This window comes from Syngnathus scovelli, chromosome 2, assembly GCF_024217435.2.
Source record: "Syngnathus scovelli strain Florida chromosome 2, RoL_Ssco_1.2, whole genome shotgun sequence".
In the NCBI taxonomy this organism is placed as follows: domain Eukaryota; kingdom Metazoa; phylum Chordata; class Actinopteri; order Syngnathiformes; family Syngnathidae; genus Syngnathus; species Syngnathus scovelli.
The window spans coordinates 8,951,842-8,971,641 of record NC_090848.1 but is presented as its reverse complement, the minus strand read 5'-3'; the positions used below and the strand labels follow the sequence as shown (position 1 = coordinate 8,971,641).

Sequence of the window (19,800 nt, the reverse complement as noted above, 5' to 3'; positions counted from 1 at the left end):
ATACAAAATTAAAACATCAATGTTGGCATAATGAGTGTTGGCTGGCATAGCAGCAACGCTGTCTGTGAATCTTGTGAATCTGAAAATGGCGGTGTACCTAATAGAGTGTCCAAATGACGTCACAGATCAAACAGCCAATCAGAAAGTGGGGGTGAGGGCGGGTGTGGCACTTTTCACTTTCATTTAAGCTTTGACCATGATTTTTCCCTAATGAAGTGGCCTGTTATTCGGTACACCTGTAAATGGCGGTGTACCTAATGGAGTGTCCGAGTGATGTCACAGATCAACCAGCCAATCAGAAAGTGGGGGTGAGGGCGGGTGTGGCACTTTTCACTTAAACCAGGGGCGTCAACCTCCAGTCCTTGAGGGGCCGCGTTCCAATATGTTTTCCAAGTTACCCTCATTAAGCGCACCTGCGTGAAAAGTTTTAGCTCCTTTTGAACGTGAAAGTAGCTAAAACTTTTCCCGCAGGTGCGCTTAACGAGGGTCACTTGGAAAACATGTTGGAACGCGGCCCGAGGACTAGAGCTTGACACCTGTGACCTTTGACCATGATATTTCCCTAATAAAGTGGCCTGTTATTAGGTACACTTGAAAATGGCGGTGTACCTAATGGAGTGTCCGTGTGATTACCTCGTTAAGTGCAGGTGCGTGAAAAGTTTTAGCTCCTTTTGAACGTGAAAGAAGCTAAAACTTTTCCCGCAGGTGCGCTTAACGAGGGACTCTTGGAAAACGTGTTGGAACGCGGCCCCGAGGACTAGAGCTTGACACCTGTGACCTTTGACCATGATATTTCCCTAATAAAGTGGCCTGTTATTAGGTACACTTGAAAATGGCGGTGTACCTAATGGAGTGTCCGTGTGATTACCTCGTTAAGTGCAGGTGCGTGAAAAGTTTTAGCTCCTTTTGAACGTGAAAGAAGCTAAAACTTTTCCCGCAGGTGCGCTTAACGAGGGACTCTTGGAAAACGTGTTGGAACGCGGCCCCGAGGACTAGAACTTGACACCTGTGACCTTTGGCCATGATATTTCCCTAATAAAGTGGCCTGTTATTAGGTACACTTGAAAATGGCGGTGTACCTAATGGAGTGTCCGTGTGATTACCTCGTTAAGTGCAGGTGCGTGAAAAGTTTTAGCTCCTTTTGAACGTGAAAGAAGCTAAAACTTTTCCCGCAGGTGCGCTTAACGAGGGACTCTTGGAAAACGTGTTGGAACGCGGCCCCGAGGACTAGAGCTTGACACCTGTGACCTTTGACCATGATATTTCCCTAATAAAATGCCTTGTTATTAGGTACATCTGAAAATGGCGGTGTACCTAATAGAGTGTCCGAGTGACGTCACAGATCCAACAGCCAATCAGGAAGTGGTTTTTTTTGAAAACTTTTTGGGAATTTTTTTAAACATTTTTTTTTCTTTTTTTTAATTCATTTTTTAATCTTTTATTTTAATTATTTGGGGGGATTTTTTTTCCCGATTTTTTTTGTAATTGGTTTGGTATGGAAATTATAAGAAATTCTTATTTATTTATTTATTTATTTTATTTTTTAATCATTTATTATTTTGCTCTTTTTATTTTTATTAAAAAATAAAAATGTTTAAATAAAAAATAAGTGTATGGGTGAAGAAATGGCTTTCTCTCCACACAGAAGGTGGATAAACTTTTGAGTTTAGAGCCTCATGACAAAAACACTCAAGTACAGGAAAATAGAACCAATTTTTATTTCAATAAAATATTGGTAGCACTTTGTAGTTCTGGTCAGATATGGGAGACAAAAATATTCCAAAAGACAAAGACAACTGATGGCAATCTTAAATACTTTGGATCATCACATGTGGTACATTTAGCATGTTTAAAACTAGTTAACATGGGGGGGTAGGTGTTCAACAACACAAGAAAACCCAGGAAACTCACCCAAAAATGACACAAATCAATAATATGACAAAACTCTACAAGTGAAATTTAAACTGCTTAATGTTGGCAAATGGAAAACAATACAAAATATTGAGCATTACCGGACAATCCAGGTTATTGGCCAATAAATACAGAAAAAAAACACTCATAAAAAAAGATATTTTCAAGTGTTTTCCCGCTACAAGTAGCACAGCTGCGTAAACTTGCTCTTGACAGTGTTTCCTCACTCATGCCCAGCATGACATGCATTCTAGTGTTGAGGCCATCATCATAACTCATTTTTAGGCACAACACCTCTATCGCTCCAAACTTCAAAAGGCACTGTACATCTTTGTCAGCAGTGTTCGATGATGAAAAAAGTAACAAAAAAACTCAGAAAGCTTGTCTGAATGTGTGGCACTCGGCCTAAGCTGTGTCCGCATATTCCAGTGTGTCTGCTCACTACAGACTCTTCATTATGATACAATTTTGTCCTTTTTTGCTCAAGCTGAAAGCTACATATATTGTCGCCTTCCTAAAATAATGCATTTTTTTTAAACAGAAAAAAACAGAACCAAACACTAATCATACTATATTCAAATTGAATAAGCGGTTTAACGAAGGATGCAGCCGGTTTTAGCAGAGGTGGCTTGAGTGGCAGAAGATGATTGAGGCAAAATCAAAATATGTCACCGGCCACAATTTTAAGAGGGGCACAGTATGAAATCCACAACAAATCAATCAAAGACTGATGTAGAAAATATAAATCTGAAACAGTATGTTCGTACTGCAGGTGAATTCTGATAATTACATGAATGTAAACAGTACAATTGCATTTTTTTTTTTCAAAATCTGACAAGGCCGATTTCGTAAGTGGCTATAATATAAATCAGCCTCATTGCACCTCCATGTCATCAAAAGGCAATGAACATCACAATGCTTTGACAAATTAGACAGTGACAGAAGCAATGGCGGACAAAAAAGAAGAAATCAGTCAATGGCCAAAAGAGGACGATACAAAATGATCCGGTTAAGAAATTTGGCTTCGGTTGCAGTCAAACCTTTTTGGTATTTCCTTCAGGAAGCAGACTGCACCACATGACGTCATGGTTTGCGTGTCAATTCACTGATGCATTCCAAGTCGCTTTTGGTTTTGTAACGTGAACGGCTACATAAAAGCATCAGATTTTAGAAAAGACAACAACGCGTTCGTGTTCCTTTTTTGCTGCTTATTCATAAGGCCAACTCTTACGTCCACTGAAATGAAATATTGACAGAACCGGCTTGCATAGAGGAACTATTTCAAAATAGATTTCCATATAAAACAACTTATCAAAACGAACGGTGTATAAAACCCGTGGTGATTTAAAAAAATCATTTTTTTTTTCTTCCTCGTTCCTTAAAGGCACACTCAATCAAAGGATGTCCAACAGGCAGATGGAAGGCATGCGGGCTTCTGTTTTGGCCAGAGAACAATTGCCATAACTGGTTGAACCGGTGACTGCGACAATGGCGCTTTGGTTGTGGTGTCGTCGCGCTGTCTCGTGGTGATTTACATGATTTTCAATAGTGCTTGCTGCTATCACAAGCATATAAAAAAGGCTTGAGAATGCCAAGCATAATCTGAGGCACAAACTTAGTCGCTTTGTGGTTTTGGAATTTCCTGTAACCCACGCTAATGTCATTGTTGAGATATTTGTGCAGCAGCTGGGACAGACCAACAAGTGAAGAGATCCTGTTTCAATGCGTGATATGTGGAAGACGACCTGGAAAAAGGTCCTTTAATGCCCACGAAGTTGGTCCAGCTGAGTGTACACGTTCTCCGCCTGGCTGAGTTCTTCAAACACGGGCAGAAGGTTGAGGAGTTCGGCGTCATCTACGTCGTCGAACCATGACGCCACGGGGACCTGACGAGCGTGCAGATTTGACATCAATGTTCGGATTTATGAACCTCAAGCAAATGTTTGCGCCAGTTTGGAGTGTAAACTCACAGCATTGTTGGGGTGAAAGATGTAGGATGCGGGAGAATTATCCAAGATGAGCGTCTTATGAAGGTCTCGGCCTAGGCGGCTCAGATCTTTCACGTAGCAACCCTGGTGGAAGACGCACGACTCACGAAAGAGGCGAGCCCGGAACACGCTGTACTGGTCCAGCAGGTCCGTCACTGGGTCGGCGTACTGGATTTAAAAATATATTTATACATTGAGTGATTCTTTTGCATACCGCTAGAGTAAACTGTGACATATGGTGATTATGTCCGCTAGCTACCTTAGCCAAACTGGCGGTGAACAGCACGCACTCAAACAGCTCTCCCATTCGCTGCAGGAACTCATCCACGTACGGCCTCTTAAGCACGTACACCTGCCAACACACAGCCCACGTATTGGTGACTTCCTTACGAGAAAACTCCATCCCACATTCCAGGACAGCAGGAACTCATCTGTGTGTATCGCTGCGGTCACAAGTGTCTAGAAGCGTAGCAGTGCTTGAACATGTTTAGCATTTGGTCGGTCATGGAAAAAGTACCTGAAAGCCATTCTGAAGATAAACATGAGTATCTTCACTTGGATAGAAGTTAAGAGACAAGCAAGCCTTATCTGGCATTTGCTGGACACTAGTATCTCAGCTCAGCTGTGACCCTAATGAGGAGAAATGCTGCAGAAAATGGATGGATGGATGTTTATCAGAAACCCCAGGATAGCTGCCAATGGCCACTTCCTGAAACAAGTAATCAAGAATAGGCCGTGCCAGTGTTAACCAGCCTATCCTGGATTACTTGAACCAGGCAGGGGCCCACACAGATGCCTCGCCGGACTCAAGTCTTTGCCTCAAAATCCCAGACAGCTTTTGCTCTTAATTGTCTTTCACTGTTAACGTCTTGGGCAACCCATGTTGAGAACGTGAAATGACCGTGCGAGTTCCCGTCCTGCTGTTGAGGCTTTGTTCAAAACGTGGCCAGTAGAGGTCACTGCAAGCACATCAGAACTCTCTGTCGCACGCGCAAGCTGCACTGCCGCTTACCTGGTGTGTGGTCCCCTCAATCTCCACCGGCACAATGAAGTCCGCGTTGCTGATTGGCTAGAGGGGAAACAGAAGGGAGACGTTCGGTTGGCTCGGTAGGCGTGTGCGCATGCACTCATGGACCCCGAGTTGAAGTTCTCATGATGTTACATAAGCGCTCGCTTACATGCCGTACTGCTGCTACTGCCGTAAATAACAGGGCATTTCACTCCAGGACGCATGAACATCAACGTCATTTGAGAAGCATTCTTTTGGATTTAAAAGCCAAGGTGAACACACAAACTGTGCTTGTGCGACTTTTCTCTGGGTACTCCAGCAAACTCATACTTTCTAAAAATATGTTAGCATGCTAGCCCCACGGAAGACTAAATTGGAACACATTTGTCTTTATGTTCCCAGCAATTGACTGGCGACCAGTCCGGGCAGCGTCTCAACTGGAACGAGGCCCGTAATGAATGGTCAATTGATCAGTCGGTCCCCACCTTGAAGGAGCTGTGCACCAGCGTCTCATCTAGATCGATGACCACGCAGATCTTTCCTTGGTCATGGGCGGTCACCTCGGGCAGGAGGCTGACGTCGCACAACTGATGACACACAAAACAGTTTTCACCGCTATTAGCCTAACATAATATAAGCCTAATATACGTAAGCCATTTGAGGCATGCGTGCGTGTGTGCGTGTGTGATTTTGAGTTATTGGGTATTGTCGAAAAGTTTCAAATTCAATTCTATTTCAATTCTTTATGCTCCAGTTCGATTTGATTTCAGTTCTTTAGATTACGATGTTTGATCTCATTGATATTAAAACGTATCATCGATATCTGACAGCCGATAACTGATGGATTTAAAACTATTTGAACTGGTGGTTGATGGCTTAATAAATGGAAATATAGAAGATCCACTACCCACTACAAAATAACCATTACTGTGATTACCCCCCCCCCTTGCAAAGAATAAATATGACCTTTTAAGACTCAGCAGCAGACATAACTCATTTTGTGCAGTTTTTCGCAAAAATTCAACTTACACAAAACTTTAATATCATTTACATTATGTGTCTATTCTGCATGTCATTCTAATCCCGCCCCCAAAATATAAAATGAATATTTTAGTAACATTGAAACTTTGGAAAACCTTTTTTTGTTTTGCAAAAACTAAGAGCTATTTATATTATTTGTTGATTTTTTTTTTTTTTTAATTTCTAAGACATGCTGAGTCTGGAATCTCCCTGTACTTTTTGGTTTAATTATAATGAATGAAAAATCAACATGACCTGAACATTTAACACATGCAAAGCTGAAGGCCCTTTCAGTAAGCATATGGTTAGTCGAAGTAAATTTTGATGCCGATATTTTCCCATTTTGTGCAAATTAATTTCAGTTTCAATGACTACTACATTGGCCTTGAAAAAATAACCTATTACCCCCCCGCCCCCAAAATGAGCACAATTGCAATTTCTGTAAATAGACATGCAGTTCTTGCAATCTATCAATAACATACAGAGCATGCCATGGGAACATTTTCTCTCTCTGAGCTTTTTTGGTCAGCTGCCAGGCTGACATGAATTACTCTTCTGTTATATAACATGCGTACCGCACATTACAACACAATATTCAGCTAAAAAAAAAAAAGAGCAAGCGCTCGCCGTGACATAACAGCGACTACATATTCCACATCCCATTGGGTTGCTCCGGTCCGATTTCGGTAGGACTGAAGCGAGCGTACGTGGAATGCGAACGAGGTTACCTTGACAACCGCCGCATTTTCCGGGGCCTCCAGCAAAGCCTGCTGGGAAGGCGGCAGCAGTGGCGGAGGTAGTTTGGGCTCATCCTGAGCTTGCAGGCAGCAGAAGAGCGCTTTGAAGACATTACAACTCCGAGGCTGCTTCAGGGCCGAGCGGCTCACCTGGCCTGCCACACAAGCGCAGAGGAAAACATTTATTACACTCAAATGTCATTGCAGCAAACGTTGCCAACACATTATTGTTAAAATAACTTTTAGGAAAATAAGCATCTTTATTTTGTTCTATAAATTACAACTACTCCAAAAACAAATATTGCCACGTGAAGCATTCCTTTTCAGAAAATGGAAAATAGCTTAAAATACTGAATAAGGTCCAGAGTTGTTTAGGTCCCTTGTATTTTTTTTTTTATTTTTTTTTTCAAAAGCTGCTTTGCATCTAGAATCTCTACGCCATCATGTGTCTGTCAAGTATGTTCTGTTTGATATTTGATAGAATGCAGGAATTTGCAAATGTCCACATCAGCCATCCGGCTTCTTTACACTCTTCCTGATTTCCCGCATAGAATGCAACAACGTAGAAATGACAAGTTTTAAGGTCCACTGTAATTTTGCGCTCTTCCTTTTGTCCCCCTGAGCTCTATATTTATCCATTTGTGAAATCAAAATGAGGAGCTTGAGGATTTCCGCTCTCACCTCCACAGTCTTTTGATATGTATGAATTGTCAGTAGGTTATTTATTTTTTATCTTGGTGAATTATAATACTAGCAATTTCCATACTTCAAATGGCTAGTGTAGAAAAAGCAAAAATATGCCTGGATTGTGATTCAGTTCCCTGTTTGATTCATAACAGGTTAGCAAATCCGCAAAAATGTCGATAGTTGTTTTCCAAAGTAAAAACAGATGTTTGCAAATATCTCATTTGGATGAAACACAAAGATAACCAGTCTGCTTTCATGGAGCACGACAGCAATTGGGGAATATTTACGGTGGAGAGGCTGCTACTTAGTTAAACAAGGTCTCGAAATAGTTATTGATAAATTTCATGATTAACATTGTTGCATATCTACGATCGACGTTGCTTATGAGGGTCAGCGCGTGACTTCTGCATGCAGAATAACGCGGCCTGCGTAAAATCTGCTTTTACTGCCTCTGCTGCTGGAAATGGCCGGCACAGGTTATATAATCACGAAGGGCGGGAAAACCTACACTCACTTTAGAGCACTACCTCACACAGACAGAAAGCATTCCGAGCGAGGCCTTTTCAAGGCTGCCTGGCAGCCATTCTGTCGTCGGACCTAGCCTTGGTCACACCTCCACGGGCTTTGGCTTTTGACTATGGATCGTGGGACAAGCCGAAAGTCACAACAACAAAATCGGGCATCACATTCCTGTGATGTTGAAGCTTCCAGTGGATCATCAAGCTTCCTAGAAAGAGGAACCGATAATAATCGGGCCAAAAGTGTGCCAGTGCAGCTCAGGAAGGAGAAGAACGTTTTCTTACTCTGCAGAATGAGGTCGTAGTGTTACACAACTCCGTGCTTGAGGAGACAAACAAAAATCCTCATATGTTGATCCGCACATGCAAATGCACTGGCAGATTTTTTTCCCCCCCAATTCACTGCGACCTTATCCTCTAATTAATCATATCTCCTAAACCAACATAATTGGCACTGACTAATTGTATCTTATATTTTTGGGCGTGTGCAGGGGGAGGGGGGGCTCTGCTGTTTGAACCCCCCCCAATCTCAATACACATTCTCCAGTAACATCGAGATTATTTACGGTGCATTTTAGCGTTATGAAAACGCAACCGCTACGCCCCCCCACCCCCTCCCCAGAATGCGACCTAAACTGCCGAACTGCGTTCGAAAAGGGAGCAAAGCGAGCCTGTTGTTGTGCACTCGTGTTTTTCCTGCTAGTGGCAAAATGAAGGGCTGCTGCCAAACAAGCTGCAACCTGACACTCTCAAATACTCGAGCAGCTTTTGTTTCTTGGCCAACAAACTCCGGCAGCGATAATCAAACATCAACACACGTTTTGGATCTGACACTTGAAGTTCGAAATTCAGTTTAAATGCGACACCAATTCAAACGTACAACAAGCGTCATTTTTATTTTCGCCATTAACGTCGTAGTTGGACTGCTTTATTTACTTGAATTCCACATCTGCTTGTGATGTTTGTTTTTTTATGTTACAGCTGTCAATCAAGAGCACATTGATTCAACGTAGTGGGACAACAACAACAACAGAGAAAGATAATCTGAGCGGTTCAAAGTAGTCTCACCTGTTTTGGGGGACACTTGGACGTCTTCTTTGTGCACTTGGGTGATAACAGAACTTTCCATCGGACAATCACGGAGCCCTCAAAATCCTCAAATCCTGTCCCCGGGCACTGACGGGCACCCCTCATTGGCTTCTGTCTTCGCGGTTCCGATCCAGCCGATGATTCGCCGAGCTCGCCTGTCACTGGCGTCTCTCCCGCCTGCTTGGCTTGACGACTGTCTTTCTGTCCCTCTGTCGTTCTATCCTTCTCCAACGCTTCTTCAGTTTTTTTTTCCTTTGCAGAAGGAAAGTGCTCAATTCGGAACCGCTTTTCGGGGCTCTCTGGACACGACTTTTCGGCGGTGTTGCGAGCGAGCTAGGGGAGGGGGGGCTTCCTGGTCGTCCAGTGGCCGCCGAGTCGTCACTTTTGCAGCAGCAGCGCCAGCAGTGGCGGCGTCAACATGGAGTAGAATCCAGCAGGCGCAAGCGAACCGACGAGGAAAACAAGCGAGGAAGTGGGGCAAGCCAGGCCGGTTTCAAGCTACCCCTTACTACACATAAACAACATCGGCCGGACGCGCTCCGAGGGCGCCGAAAAGACCCGCACCTCGAAGCTACACTTTGCTCTAAAGTGCAAAAAGTCCACCCCAGGACCAAATGACATAAATAAGACTTTAGTCAAATAGCCCACGCGTTGTTTTTGTACGGTTGGCACTCGGCGGGTGCCCTAAAACCGACTACCTTTTCTGATTGGACAAGCCATAGCGAGGGGGCGTGGTTAAGGCATTCCTCCCAGGCCTGCACGCGTCACATTCCAGCCCGACGACGAGATGCTTTCATTCGCTAACTTGATTATAACGTCCAAAAATAAACGAATAAACAAACGACGATCGATGGTCAGCCATCCATCATAATCACATTCTCATCTGTCTTTCATTTTGATTAATCCATCAATTTATCATCCACCCTAAAGACGGACAGCAAATGCCTATCTATCTATCTATCTATCTATCTATCTATCTATCTATCTATCTATCTATCTATCTATCTATCTATCTATCTATCTATCTATCTATCTATCTATCTATCTATCTATCTATCTATCTATCTATCTATCTATCTATCTATCTATCGTCCGACGCAGGAGTAAGAATTATAACACTTTGCCTCCAGGTTTTTTAAAGGAATCATTCGTCCATTTTTCACTAACAAGCCCAATTTATGTATTTTTTTTCAAATCAGGAAAATTACATTAGCTGACATTTTCTGATTTATCATTTTGTTTTGGAGAGAACACTAACGACTTTAAACACGCCCATCAAAAATGAGGGATATGGCCACGCCTTCGCTCCCTCCATGTCTTGGTGGGAGTCAAGTTTGGGGACCGGAGACTATTAATCCATTCAACATCATTGTAAATACATACTTAATGTCAAAATAACTAGGGATCAATTGGCCCATCTCGACTTAGGCCCACGTGAACCTCTGAAAATATCACAACGATTAGCCTTTGAAAATGATGTGTCAAACGTGCCCCCTTGCTAGGTGTTCCAAATTTGTCTAAATCCATCCATCCATCTGAACCGCTTAGTCTCAGGAGGGTTGTCAATACCTTTAGCATATGTATTTAAAAAAACAACATTATTTTAATGCTGCACAAAAATGCAATGACTGACAACGACCCGCTCGCTGAGAGTGGCTGGGATGGTGTGGGCGCCAGTCATGCGTTTTGCTGGAAGAGAACACCCACTGAAGACAAACCAACCCCCACCTCCCATCCAACCCGCGGGCCTGCCCCGAGTAGCCTCCACTGGAAGTTTCCAGGAAAGGGGCTTGGTGGACAGGCTGAGAGGCCTCGATGGGGAGACATTTGGCTCATTGAGAAAAACAAAAACACGAAGGCGGGAAGACTCTCCCGCTTACATAAGTCGGCCTCCATGACAGGAGAAAAAAAAAAAAACCTGTCCAGCTGCCACTCCTCACCTCACTCTTGCGCTTAGCGACCGGAATGCGAGCAAAGCTGAAAGTGGCAAGGCCAGATCACAATTGCTCAATCGTGTGCCGCCGCTTCAACATTGAATTGATTGGAATGTGACAAATTTGTCTAAAGCAGCGAGAACGACGTTTCTGAGCAAGTGTTGCAACAAGTTTCATTCCGTATATAGCTTGCGTACCCATTGAAATCTGAAGGCAGGTCACGGATCATTGTTTTTTCATAAGGAAAAATAAAACTCAACAATTTTCTACTTTATAAAAACATACATAATAATAAAACAGAATGTAAATCATCAAACAGTTTGTGGATCATGAGTTCATGGCACAATCCGATTTAATGTGCTGTGACTGATTTGGCCACTGGGAGGCAATATAATACAGTCATGCAAACGCAGAAGAAGAACCTTCATCTTTTACTACTTTTTCTTCCTCTCAATAAGATGCTCTATCATTAGTAATTTGTCATAGAGAATATGATGACGTGCCTGTGAAGAAAAGCGGTTTGGACAATGGATAGATGGAGTTTTGTTTTATGGTCTGTTTGTGGTGGGCAGCTGAAAGAAATGAACTGCATTTCCATTCATTAGAATAGAGAAAAACTACAATCAGCTATGTCAACAAGAACAGGCTCTAAACCGCATCAACAATTTGTGGAAAGTTGGCATTATTGGACCAAAGAAGTCTCAGATGGCAGAGGAGGTCTATGAAATGTTAAATGAATAAATACATTAAATAATTGAATAAATAAATAAGAAAGATTTGGAACACGAGTGTTGTGGGATACAAGCTTGGCCTCAAAACAAATTTACATCATTTTTGCCGGTCACCTGCTTGTTCTTTTCATTAAAGAAGTCATCTGCAAAATTTTCTTGACAATAAAATATTATATGTGGCTCAACCAGTCTAAACACAGCACTCTGATTAATATTACATTTGTGGAATATGGGTTAGGAGCAAAATTCACCCATTTTTATCCATCTCAGAGGGCGGCCATTTTGTCACTTGGTGTCGACTGAAAATGACATCACAGTTGCCAAGTCTCAGGTCTGGGCTCACCAGTTTTAGGAAGCTGGAAATTGACAAAAATAAGATTTTCTCTGTTTGATTCATATTCCACATACGAAACATTAATCAGAACACTACGTTGCGACTAGTTGGGCTGCACACATCATATTAGATTTTTTTGTTTGACTTTCCCTTTAAATTGCATCCTCATAACTCATTTTCTACTGTAACCAGTGACTTAAGATGCTCTGGGATGAAAAGGCAATACAAAAACCATATCTAATTTGTCACGTGGTGAAACTGCTCTCAATTCCAGTCAACAGATCAAATGATTGATTCATTTCAAGTGTCGCTTGTCCTGAGCAAGTATAAAAAGCCCTTCTCTGGGGGTGGGATAATTTAAGGGGTCATGACCGCAGCGACAAAATCCTTATCCCGAGACCACAACAATATGACAAGAGATCCTGTCAGTTGTTGCTAACGTCCAGCTTGATGCAAAACAAGCGTACAGCCTTGAGAGACGCCAGAATTACACAAGCATAGTTGTGATCTCATTTCACTCGGAAATACTATTGTCGCATTTTTTGTTGAGATTTTTTCAACATAAAATATGTGCGTTGGCTCCTGAGTCTTGATCATTTAGATGTAAGCCAGAATGTAACTCAACGAACGTGTTGTATCGTTACACTCGTTTACAATACCGCATTCCTCTGATCAGCCCGCACTGCCTCCATGTGGCCAAAACATGAAGTGCAGGACCCACAAAGCAAGTACTAAGTACAGCAATCCTGGTGCGCATTAAGAAACGAGTTGAATTCGTTATTCAACTCAGAATATCTGAATTGCTTCTCTGAAGGATAAACATCTCAACCACAGTTGACACGCTCAGTCTGTTTACATTGTTTCTTTTACGATTTTACTTATCTGAAAAAGTAACTAGCCCATTATGACAAAGGAGTAAGAAGCACGTGTTTTCAAATGTAGAGAGAAAAAGTCATCAAAACATTTTATGGAGTAATTCCTAATTTATTGCGGTCCCACCATGGTAATAGACAAAATCCGCAAAGTAGCAACCAATAGTATTTATTCAGTGTATATTTTACCCATATTTTAAAGTTTCACTCATATAGTACTTCAACAAACAATTTATGCATGTTAGGTGCAGGCATTATTTTTGTGGCAATTCATACATTCAACACTCGGCTTGACACATAATCAGGAGTTGAAGCCGATCATCGATCAGCAAACTGAAAATAAAAATCCGATCACAAGATGGACCAATCTGTCCAGTCGATTTAAAACAATTCATTCGATAACTGTTCCATCGACCCTCACTATTCCCAGACAATTGGGACCGGCCCTGCCCACAAATAGAGATATACAAGATATATATAGTGAAATTTAAATAACTGACGCCCTTTGAAATGTATTGAGAAAAAGTAATGACAAAGCTGAAAACGATGATAAACATACATTGAAAATGAAATATATACTATATATGTATTTTTTGACTGTATATGCTATGAAATTTTACCGGAGATGTGCAGTTCAACATCACCTGTGAGGCGACCTCTGACCTGCTCAAACATGCACGCATTCCTTCAGGACTCAAACTCCGGCTGCGGCTCAATAAGGACGGCAGCGTCGTTCCTTCTGCGGCCGCTTGGATCCAGGCAGTGCACGCCTAGAGCAATCAGGCACAACCACGCCTGCACAGACAAGAGAGCAGCAATAAATGGTCCTAGTTTAAAATAGTTTTTGCACCTTGCATTTCTACTTATAGTTGGGGATGAAGAATGAACCCCGGATTCTCACTCTTATTTCATTTTGCTGAGTGACATTGGCTTAGCAAAAAAAAAAAAAAAAAAAAGACAAATGGCGAATATTACCTACCAAGTATCCCACAAATGCCAGATAGGCTACAGACAGGAAGGCGGTCAGCACGTAGAGCCACACATGGCTGAGCATTGATACGTAAAGCACCACAAAGTACATGTTGATGGCACACACCACCAAGATGACCAGGCCGCCCCAGATCTTAACAAACCTGCCAAAACAACATGGACTCAGAGTTTGCTTCCAAGCAGACGCAATCTAATCAATATTGATGGTGTTGGCGGCGGCGGACTCACAATCCATTGGCAAAGTCCTTCATGAGGGACGGCAAACTGGTGAAAGTTAGGATGGGGATGAGGGCAAACGGAAGCTGTGCGACACAAAGAAACTTTATTCGGACAAGGAGAGGTTCATGCACGGTTATAAAAGTTTTTTTTTTCTTTTTCCTGTTTGCAGGTCCTGTTTAATCTAATCTACAGTAAAACAATGAAAGATAATTGGGGTAGAACTAAATTACGAAGCAGAAGTCAGTTTAACAAAAAACTGACTTGTACTGTTCACATTGCATTAAGAAAATAAATCAGATGAACATTGCATATTGGGGGAAAAAAAGAGCTGCAGTGTGAACATAGTCTTAGGCTGACCTGAAAAAGTTATAGTGCATTTTAGGTTTATCCTGAAATTTCACCCAAAAACCCAATATTGCTATTTTTTTAGGGAGGACTCTGTGTATAGGACCAAAACAAAACCTACTTTACTCCCATCACGTTAGAAGAACGGAAGATAGGAAATGTGCTACTCAGCTGCACCACTAGGGTGAGTTGCGTTTTAGCGAAGAGCGACCTGCATGCTCTGCAGCACGTTGAGGAAGTCATTCATGCCAGTCAGATGTTGCACGTCCTGAAAGATGGCAACCAGCAGCGTGGGCATGATGGCCAGGGAGCGGGTCAGCGACACCCGAGCAAAACGAGACCAGCGCAAGTTTAAGAAACCCTGCGGAATTAAAAGACGCTGTCATTCACGACTGTACAAACGAGAAAAATATTTGTCACAACGCTCGGCTTGTGCACTGACCTCCATGACAAACTGGCCCGAGTACGTTCCCGTCATGGTGGAGCTCTGACCGGCCGCCAGGATGCCCACAGCCCAGATGTAGAGGGCCGCTGGCCCAAAGAAACAACCCAGTACCACTCCCTGAACACAAACAGAGGCTTCAAGTTGCAACTCTGAGCTCAAGTTTAGTGTCAAACTAAATATAAAATGAAGATAATTACACATTTAGGGCTGTCATCGTTAAATATTTTTAGAATCTATTGTCCGGAAATTTGCTTGAAAATGTATTACAGATATATACCCCTTTGTAGATGTCCACTTCTAGAGTGTGGTTGTTGAGTGGAAACAAGTGTGAGTGAGGACTCCCTGTTTGGTTGCAAACGTTGTTCTGAAATAAAAACGGCAAACAACTGCAGGAAAGAATCCAGAGAAAAGCAGAGTAAGGCACTTCAAGTTCAAAGAGGAGAAACTCACCACTTGCACATTTGTGCGGTCGTAGAAGGCCTCTGCAAAGATGGCCACCACAAACACGTTAATGATGAAGGACACCAACAAGGCTATGCAGGACTCGATGAAGAAGTACTTGTTGGCTTCACTAATCTGAGTCTTGCTCGACCGATCCACCTCTCGAGACTGAAAAAGACATTTGTGACCACCCGCCGGTTAGTTGCTGCGCCTTCACAGGAAGCAAGAGCATCCACGTCGACGTTCACCTTGACGAGAGCAGAGTGAAGGTACATGTTGTGGGGCATGATGACAGCTCCCACGATGCCCACCGCCTGGCCGAGTTGGACGGCGCCGCAGTCTTTGCAATATGGCACGAACATCCCCATCAGCAGCTGGCTCTGGTCTGGACTCACGGTCACGTACTGGTGGAAAGGAGGAGAAGTCACCAGCCCAGCATAACTAGTCAACGTTCCCTTTATTTGGCACCATCATCGAAATAGCAGTGCAATTGTTGTGGGGGGAAAAAATCTGAAGATTTTGATGTCATTTATGTACTGTTGTTAAATAGAAAAGGAAGCAAAATGTACATAAACAAATGTTTGTACCTCATATCCAAACGTGATGGCCATAATAGTGATCAGCAAACCGAAAAAGAGTTCCAACCTCCTCAGTCCTGCATGACGACCAGACAAATTTAGTTCCGAGCACATGTTGTCCGGCGTATTTTGACAACAAAATCACTTACCGTACTTGTCTAAAAAGAGGAAGCCAAACGTGTCGATGATTGTGATGAGGACGCCAGCCCACAATGGAATCCTGTCAGCAATCGTAGCAACGAGAGCGCTAGGCCACAATTTGAGAAAAAGTCCAATGTTTTTGCACGAGTTCACACCTGCCGGATGAGAGGAGATTAAAGGCGATGGCGCAGCCAATCACCTCCTGCATGTCGGAACCGATGATAGCCAACTCCACCATCAACCACAGGATGACGCGTGGCACCTGCAGACATGCCGCCAATGCACTTAGCGAGTGCAGCAAATATACAGACATACTAATGCAGCTGAGATATTGTGTGGTCTCTCACGGTGTGGTAGTGGCGATGGCAGACTTGGGCCAGGTGCATCCCGGTGACCACGCCCAGCCGGGCTGCCAGCCTCTGCAGGAGCAGGCCGATGATGGTGGCCCCCAGCAACACCCACAGAAGCTGACAAACAGGTCCAAAACTATCATTGTTGACCCTCCAAAATTGGCTCATTAAATTCAACTTCTGAAGCCATATTCATTGAGAAAAAATAACTGAACAGACCTTTTAAAGTAGTATAAATATTTACAAATAAAGCAAGTGAGTGTGGACAAGTGAAATTTGTATATCGGAAGGAGCTAACTTTAGCCAGGTTAATTGTTTTTCCAAATCATCAAATCAAATAAGTTGTCTATGCAATCGACATCAGCAAAACATGCAAAAGCCATTTCCTCCTTGCTGGAGTGAATGGTGAATGGGGACCATGACAATGTCCCGCCCCCTTTTTTTCTTTAGCCGCTAACCCGTTTTCAGGGTTTGACCTGCTGCATATGGCAGCTTGATCTGTTTTTACTACATTTAATCATTTTATTTTTACGTCTCACGTAAAAGGCTTTTGAAATGACTGTTTGGATTCATTTGCGGTATTTTCTGATTCTGGTTAATTTAAACTATTCATATAGGTAATTCTAAATGTTGAGTCTTTCAAAAAGAAGATCTGTACCTTAAAACCAGCCTTTGCTCCAGACTGAAGGTCCGACTCAATGTTTCCCGGGTCCAGATAGGCAATGCTCATCAAGAAACCCGGCCCGGTGAAGGCCCACAACTTCCGCAGACTAAAGCCCCTCTGCCGTTTAGAGGAACATGTACAGAACCCCAGATATAACATGGGGACTTCTTTTTTCATCATAGTCAATGACATTCAAATTGTTAATTTGTATTTTGTGCTGACATCAAACATAATTTGTGGTCACAAATGAATAATCCTGTTTTTATAATCCAGACATGACAGCTGTGTTATTCATGCCAAAATGATATAGATTACCTCAGTGTCCTCTTGGGGTACAGGGATCCTCTCCTCCAAATAAGTACCAGAAGTGGCTCCATAGTCAGGACTGTGGAGGAAGGCACCCTGGTGTGTGTGTCTGGTCTGGATTACAAACTTGTTTCCACTGACGGCAGCCTCTGAATTGTCTGTCACACGCACAAATTAGTTTAGTCTGATCTCAACGCAACAATTGGGCATCTTCTATATTTTTAAAGGCATAAATTTTATGTCATGTCTGTCTTGCCATTACATCATCCACTTTGACTGCTTTTACTGAAGTTAGAGAATTTTGCTATAGTAAGGGTATCAAAGTACCTTAAAGCGGTCAAGTAAGGAGGTCCAAATTTTGGTACGTTGACAACACTAAACAATTATCGCCCATAATTCATGTGTTATATGATGATGTCGACAAAAGGCCACCTTGTGTGTTGCCGTCTTGTGGTTCATCATTGGAACCACTGGGCGGCAAAGAGGAGGCGTGCGGATTCTCAGGTGGGGGGTCCCTTGCCCTGGCTGGAAGCAAAAAGGTCATCCTTATCAACGTTAACTTCAACACATGCACGCACACACACGCAAAAAATGGCTACAGTATACGCTGACATTCGTCAACGCATAAGTGATGCACCAAAAACAACATGCATTCATGCATTCTTCTCTAACAACCCAAATTCTGTCATGTGGCCATACTAAATGTAAACAAATGATTCCAGTGAATTTTCACGTATCTTCAGTGATTTGCTGAAAACTCACCTATTTGCAGTTATATTTTACAACAAGATGCAACAAGATGGCGTGGAAGTCTTGGCAAATATAAAAGTGGAAAACGGTGGCAAGAAGTGCCTGGAAGTGAACCATCTCAAAAGTGTTCACCTGCATCTTTGCTCTTTGCTCCTCATGAATTCACTTATTGATTTGGGGACTTTGCTCTCTGAAATGCCCATGATGGTGCCAACAGCCCGGTTTTCATGACAAGGAGCTACATACAGTAAAATGTTGACGTGACACATTACTACTGTGAGACAACTATAAAAATCTTTAGTGTCTAGCTGTGCTCGGTCCTTTCACGGTAGTGTCATATATTTTACAACAGATACTCATTAGCAATAGGTCTTGAATATACAGTTTGCTAATTTTACAAGTTGTAATTTGGTATTCTTTTATCACATATACGTTTCCAAACGTCATTGAACATCATTTTAAATTTGAAAAACGTCACAGCACACCCCCAATCTTAAATGTTAGCAAAAAAAATGAAAATAATGATGATCTCATTTTAATTTATTCAGATATTTGGTTAATAGTTAATATGGACCTGTTTAGTGGAACTTTGTAATTAGTCTGTTGCATGAATGGCAAGAGGTGGACACGCAAGTCTGTTATGGAAGTTTCCTTCTTTCACATATAAGTTAAATGATCAGGGTAATTATTAAGCTTCAACAGAATTTGCTGATGAGCTGATCACTGACATAGATAGATGGAAAAAATGGGAATATTTTCCATCCCGAATGATCTGGACCATGGATGGGAATAGCTGCTTAAATGCATCTATTGAAAATAATTGAATGGAAAATATGAAAACAGAATTTTACATTTTGTATTTTGTTTTGAAATAGTTGGCTAGTGTATTATGATTAAATTAAAAATAGAAAAAAATCGTACATAATCTTTCATATGATTATGAAATAAAGTTTCATAAAATAAACAATTTTACGTTTCTTTCCAACAGATTGAAAGTTTAAAATCAAATGTGACCCTTGAGCACAAATTATTCCCAACTTCTAGATTATAAATAGAACATAGGCTCGCTCCAGTAGTCAATCAAAAACAATTCCTCTCTGATCTAATTCGTGATCGAGGGAAATAGGGGGAAGGAGAAAAACGGCATGTGCATCTTTATGGAAAAGCAAACTCACCTGATCGAAAAAAGCACATTCCGAATAAATGCCAGATTCTTTGTTGCTTCTGTTAGACGGTGAAATGTTTGACTTTCGTAGAGGTGGTCGAGTTTAGAAATCCCTAAACCTGATCCTAACCCCGAGTAAAACATTTTCCCACTTTCTTGACGAACAATGAACAAGTTGTCAGCCAAAACGTTTTCCTCTCTTGTTAAATTTGTGACTGACAGATATAGCGGAAAAGTATTAGAAAGCAAACTCACCTGGTCGGAGGAAGGAGAACATTCCGAACAACTGCCGGGATTGTTTGTTATTTCTGGTTAGGCGGGGACATTTTGAGTTTCGGAGGAGGAGGAAGTATAAGTTGAAAGTGAGTTGAGTTTGGACATCGGCCCTGAGTCAAGGTGCTCCCCCCCTCCCTCCCCCTACACACCACGAGAATAAAGTCATGTGAAGGTGCTCATTCGAACATTTCCTTCGGCATTTCATCTTTTTTCTTTTACGTCTTTTTTTTTTCCAGTACGTACTGATGAGTATTTTAAATTAACCTCAAATTATTTTCAACATAATATTAAAATTGTGCC

General features: G+C 42.1%; 2 protein-coding genes across 4 annotated transcripts; both read right to left on the bottom strand.

Annotated features, from left to right (window-relative positions):
- Positions 1–1,694: 1,694 nt before the first annotated feature.
- ctdsp2 (CTD (carboxy-terminal domain, RNA polymerase II, polypeptide A) small phosphatase 2) lies at positions 1,695–9,637 on the bottom strand. Its single transcript, XM_049753659.2, has 7 exons — positions 8,939–9,637; positions 6,657–6,820; positions 5,394–5,495; positions 4,912–4,968; positions 4,159–4,251; positions 3,882–4,067; positions 1,695–3,797 (listed from the first exon to the last, which is right to left on the bottom strand). The coding sequence occupies exons 1-7, from the start codon at positions 8,997–8,999 to the stop codon at positions 3,672–3,674; spliced, it is 789 nt and encodes a 262-aa protein (XP_049609616.1). The 5' UTR covers positions 9,000–9,637; the 3' UTR covers positions 1,695–3,671.
- A 1,636-nt stretch (positions 9,638–11,273) lies between these two features.
- Positions 11,274–19,624, bottom strand: LOC125988229 (natural resistance-associated macrophage protein 2-like). Of its 3 annotated transcripts, XM_049753139.2 has the most exons (17): positions 19,480–19,624; positions 17,742–17,834; positions 17,319–17,467; positions 16,998–17,120; positions 16,337–16,456; positions 16,145–16,251; positions 15,998–16,068; positions 15,858–15,925; positions 15,519–15,674; positions 15,280–15,438; positions 15,107–15,193; positions 14,827–14,946; positions 14,596–14,745; positions 14,049–14,122; positions 13,810–13,963; positions 13,494–13,625; positions 11,274–11,980 (listed from the first exon to the last, which is right to left on the bottom strand). In XM_049753139.2, exons 1-16 carry the CDS (start codon positions 19,499–19,501, stop codon positions 13,518–13,520), a joined length of 1,761 nt encoding a protein of 586 aa, XP_049609096.1. In that variant the 5' UTR covers positions 19,502–19,624; the 3' UTR covers positions 11,274–11,980; positions 13,494–13,517. The 3 variants fall into 3 exon arrangements, with proteins under 3 accessions (XP_049609096.1, XP_049609095.1, XP_049609097.1); XM_049753138.1 differs by lacking the exon at positions 11,274–11,980 and having other exon boundaries at positions 12,984–13,625; XM_049753140.1 differs by lacking the exons at positions 11,274–11,980; positions 19,480–19,624 and adding an exon at positions 19,235–19,447 and having other exon boundaries at positions 12,984–13,625.
- Between the last annotated feature and the right edge of the window lie 176 nt (positions 19,625–19,800).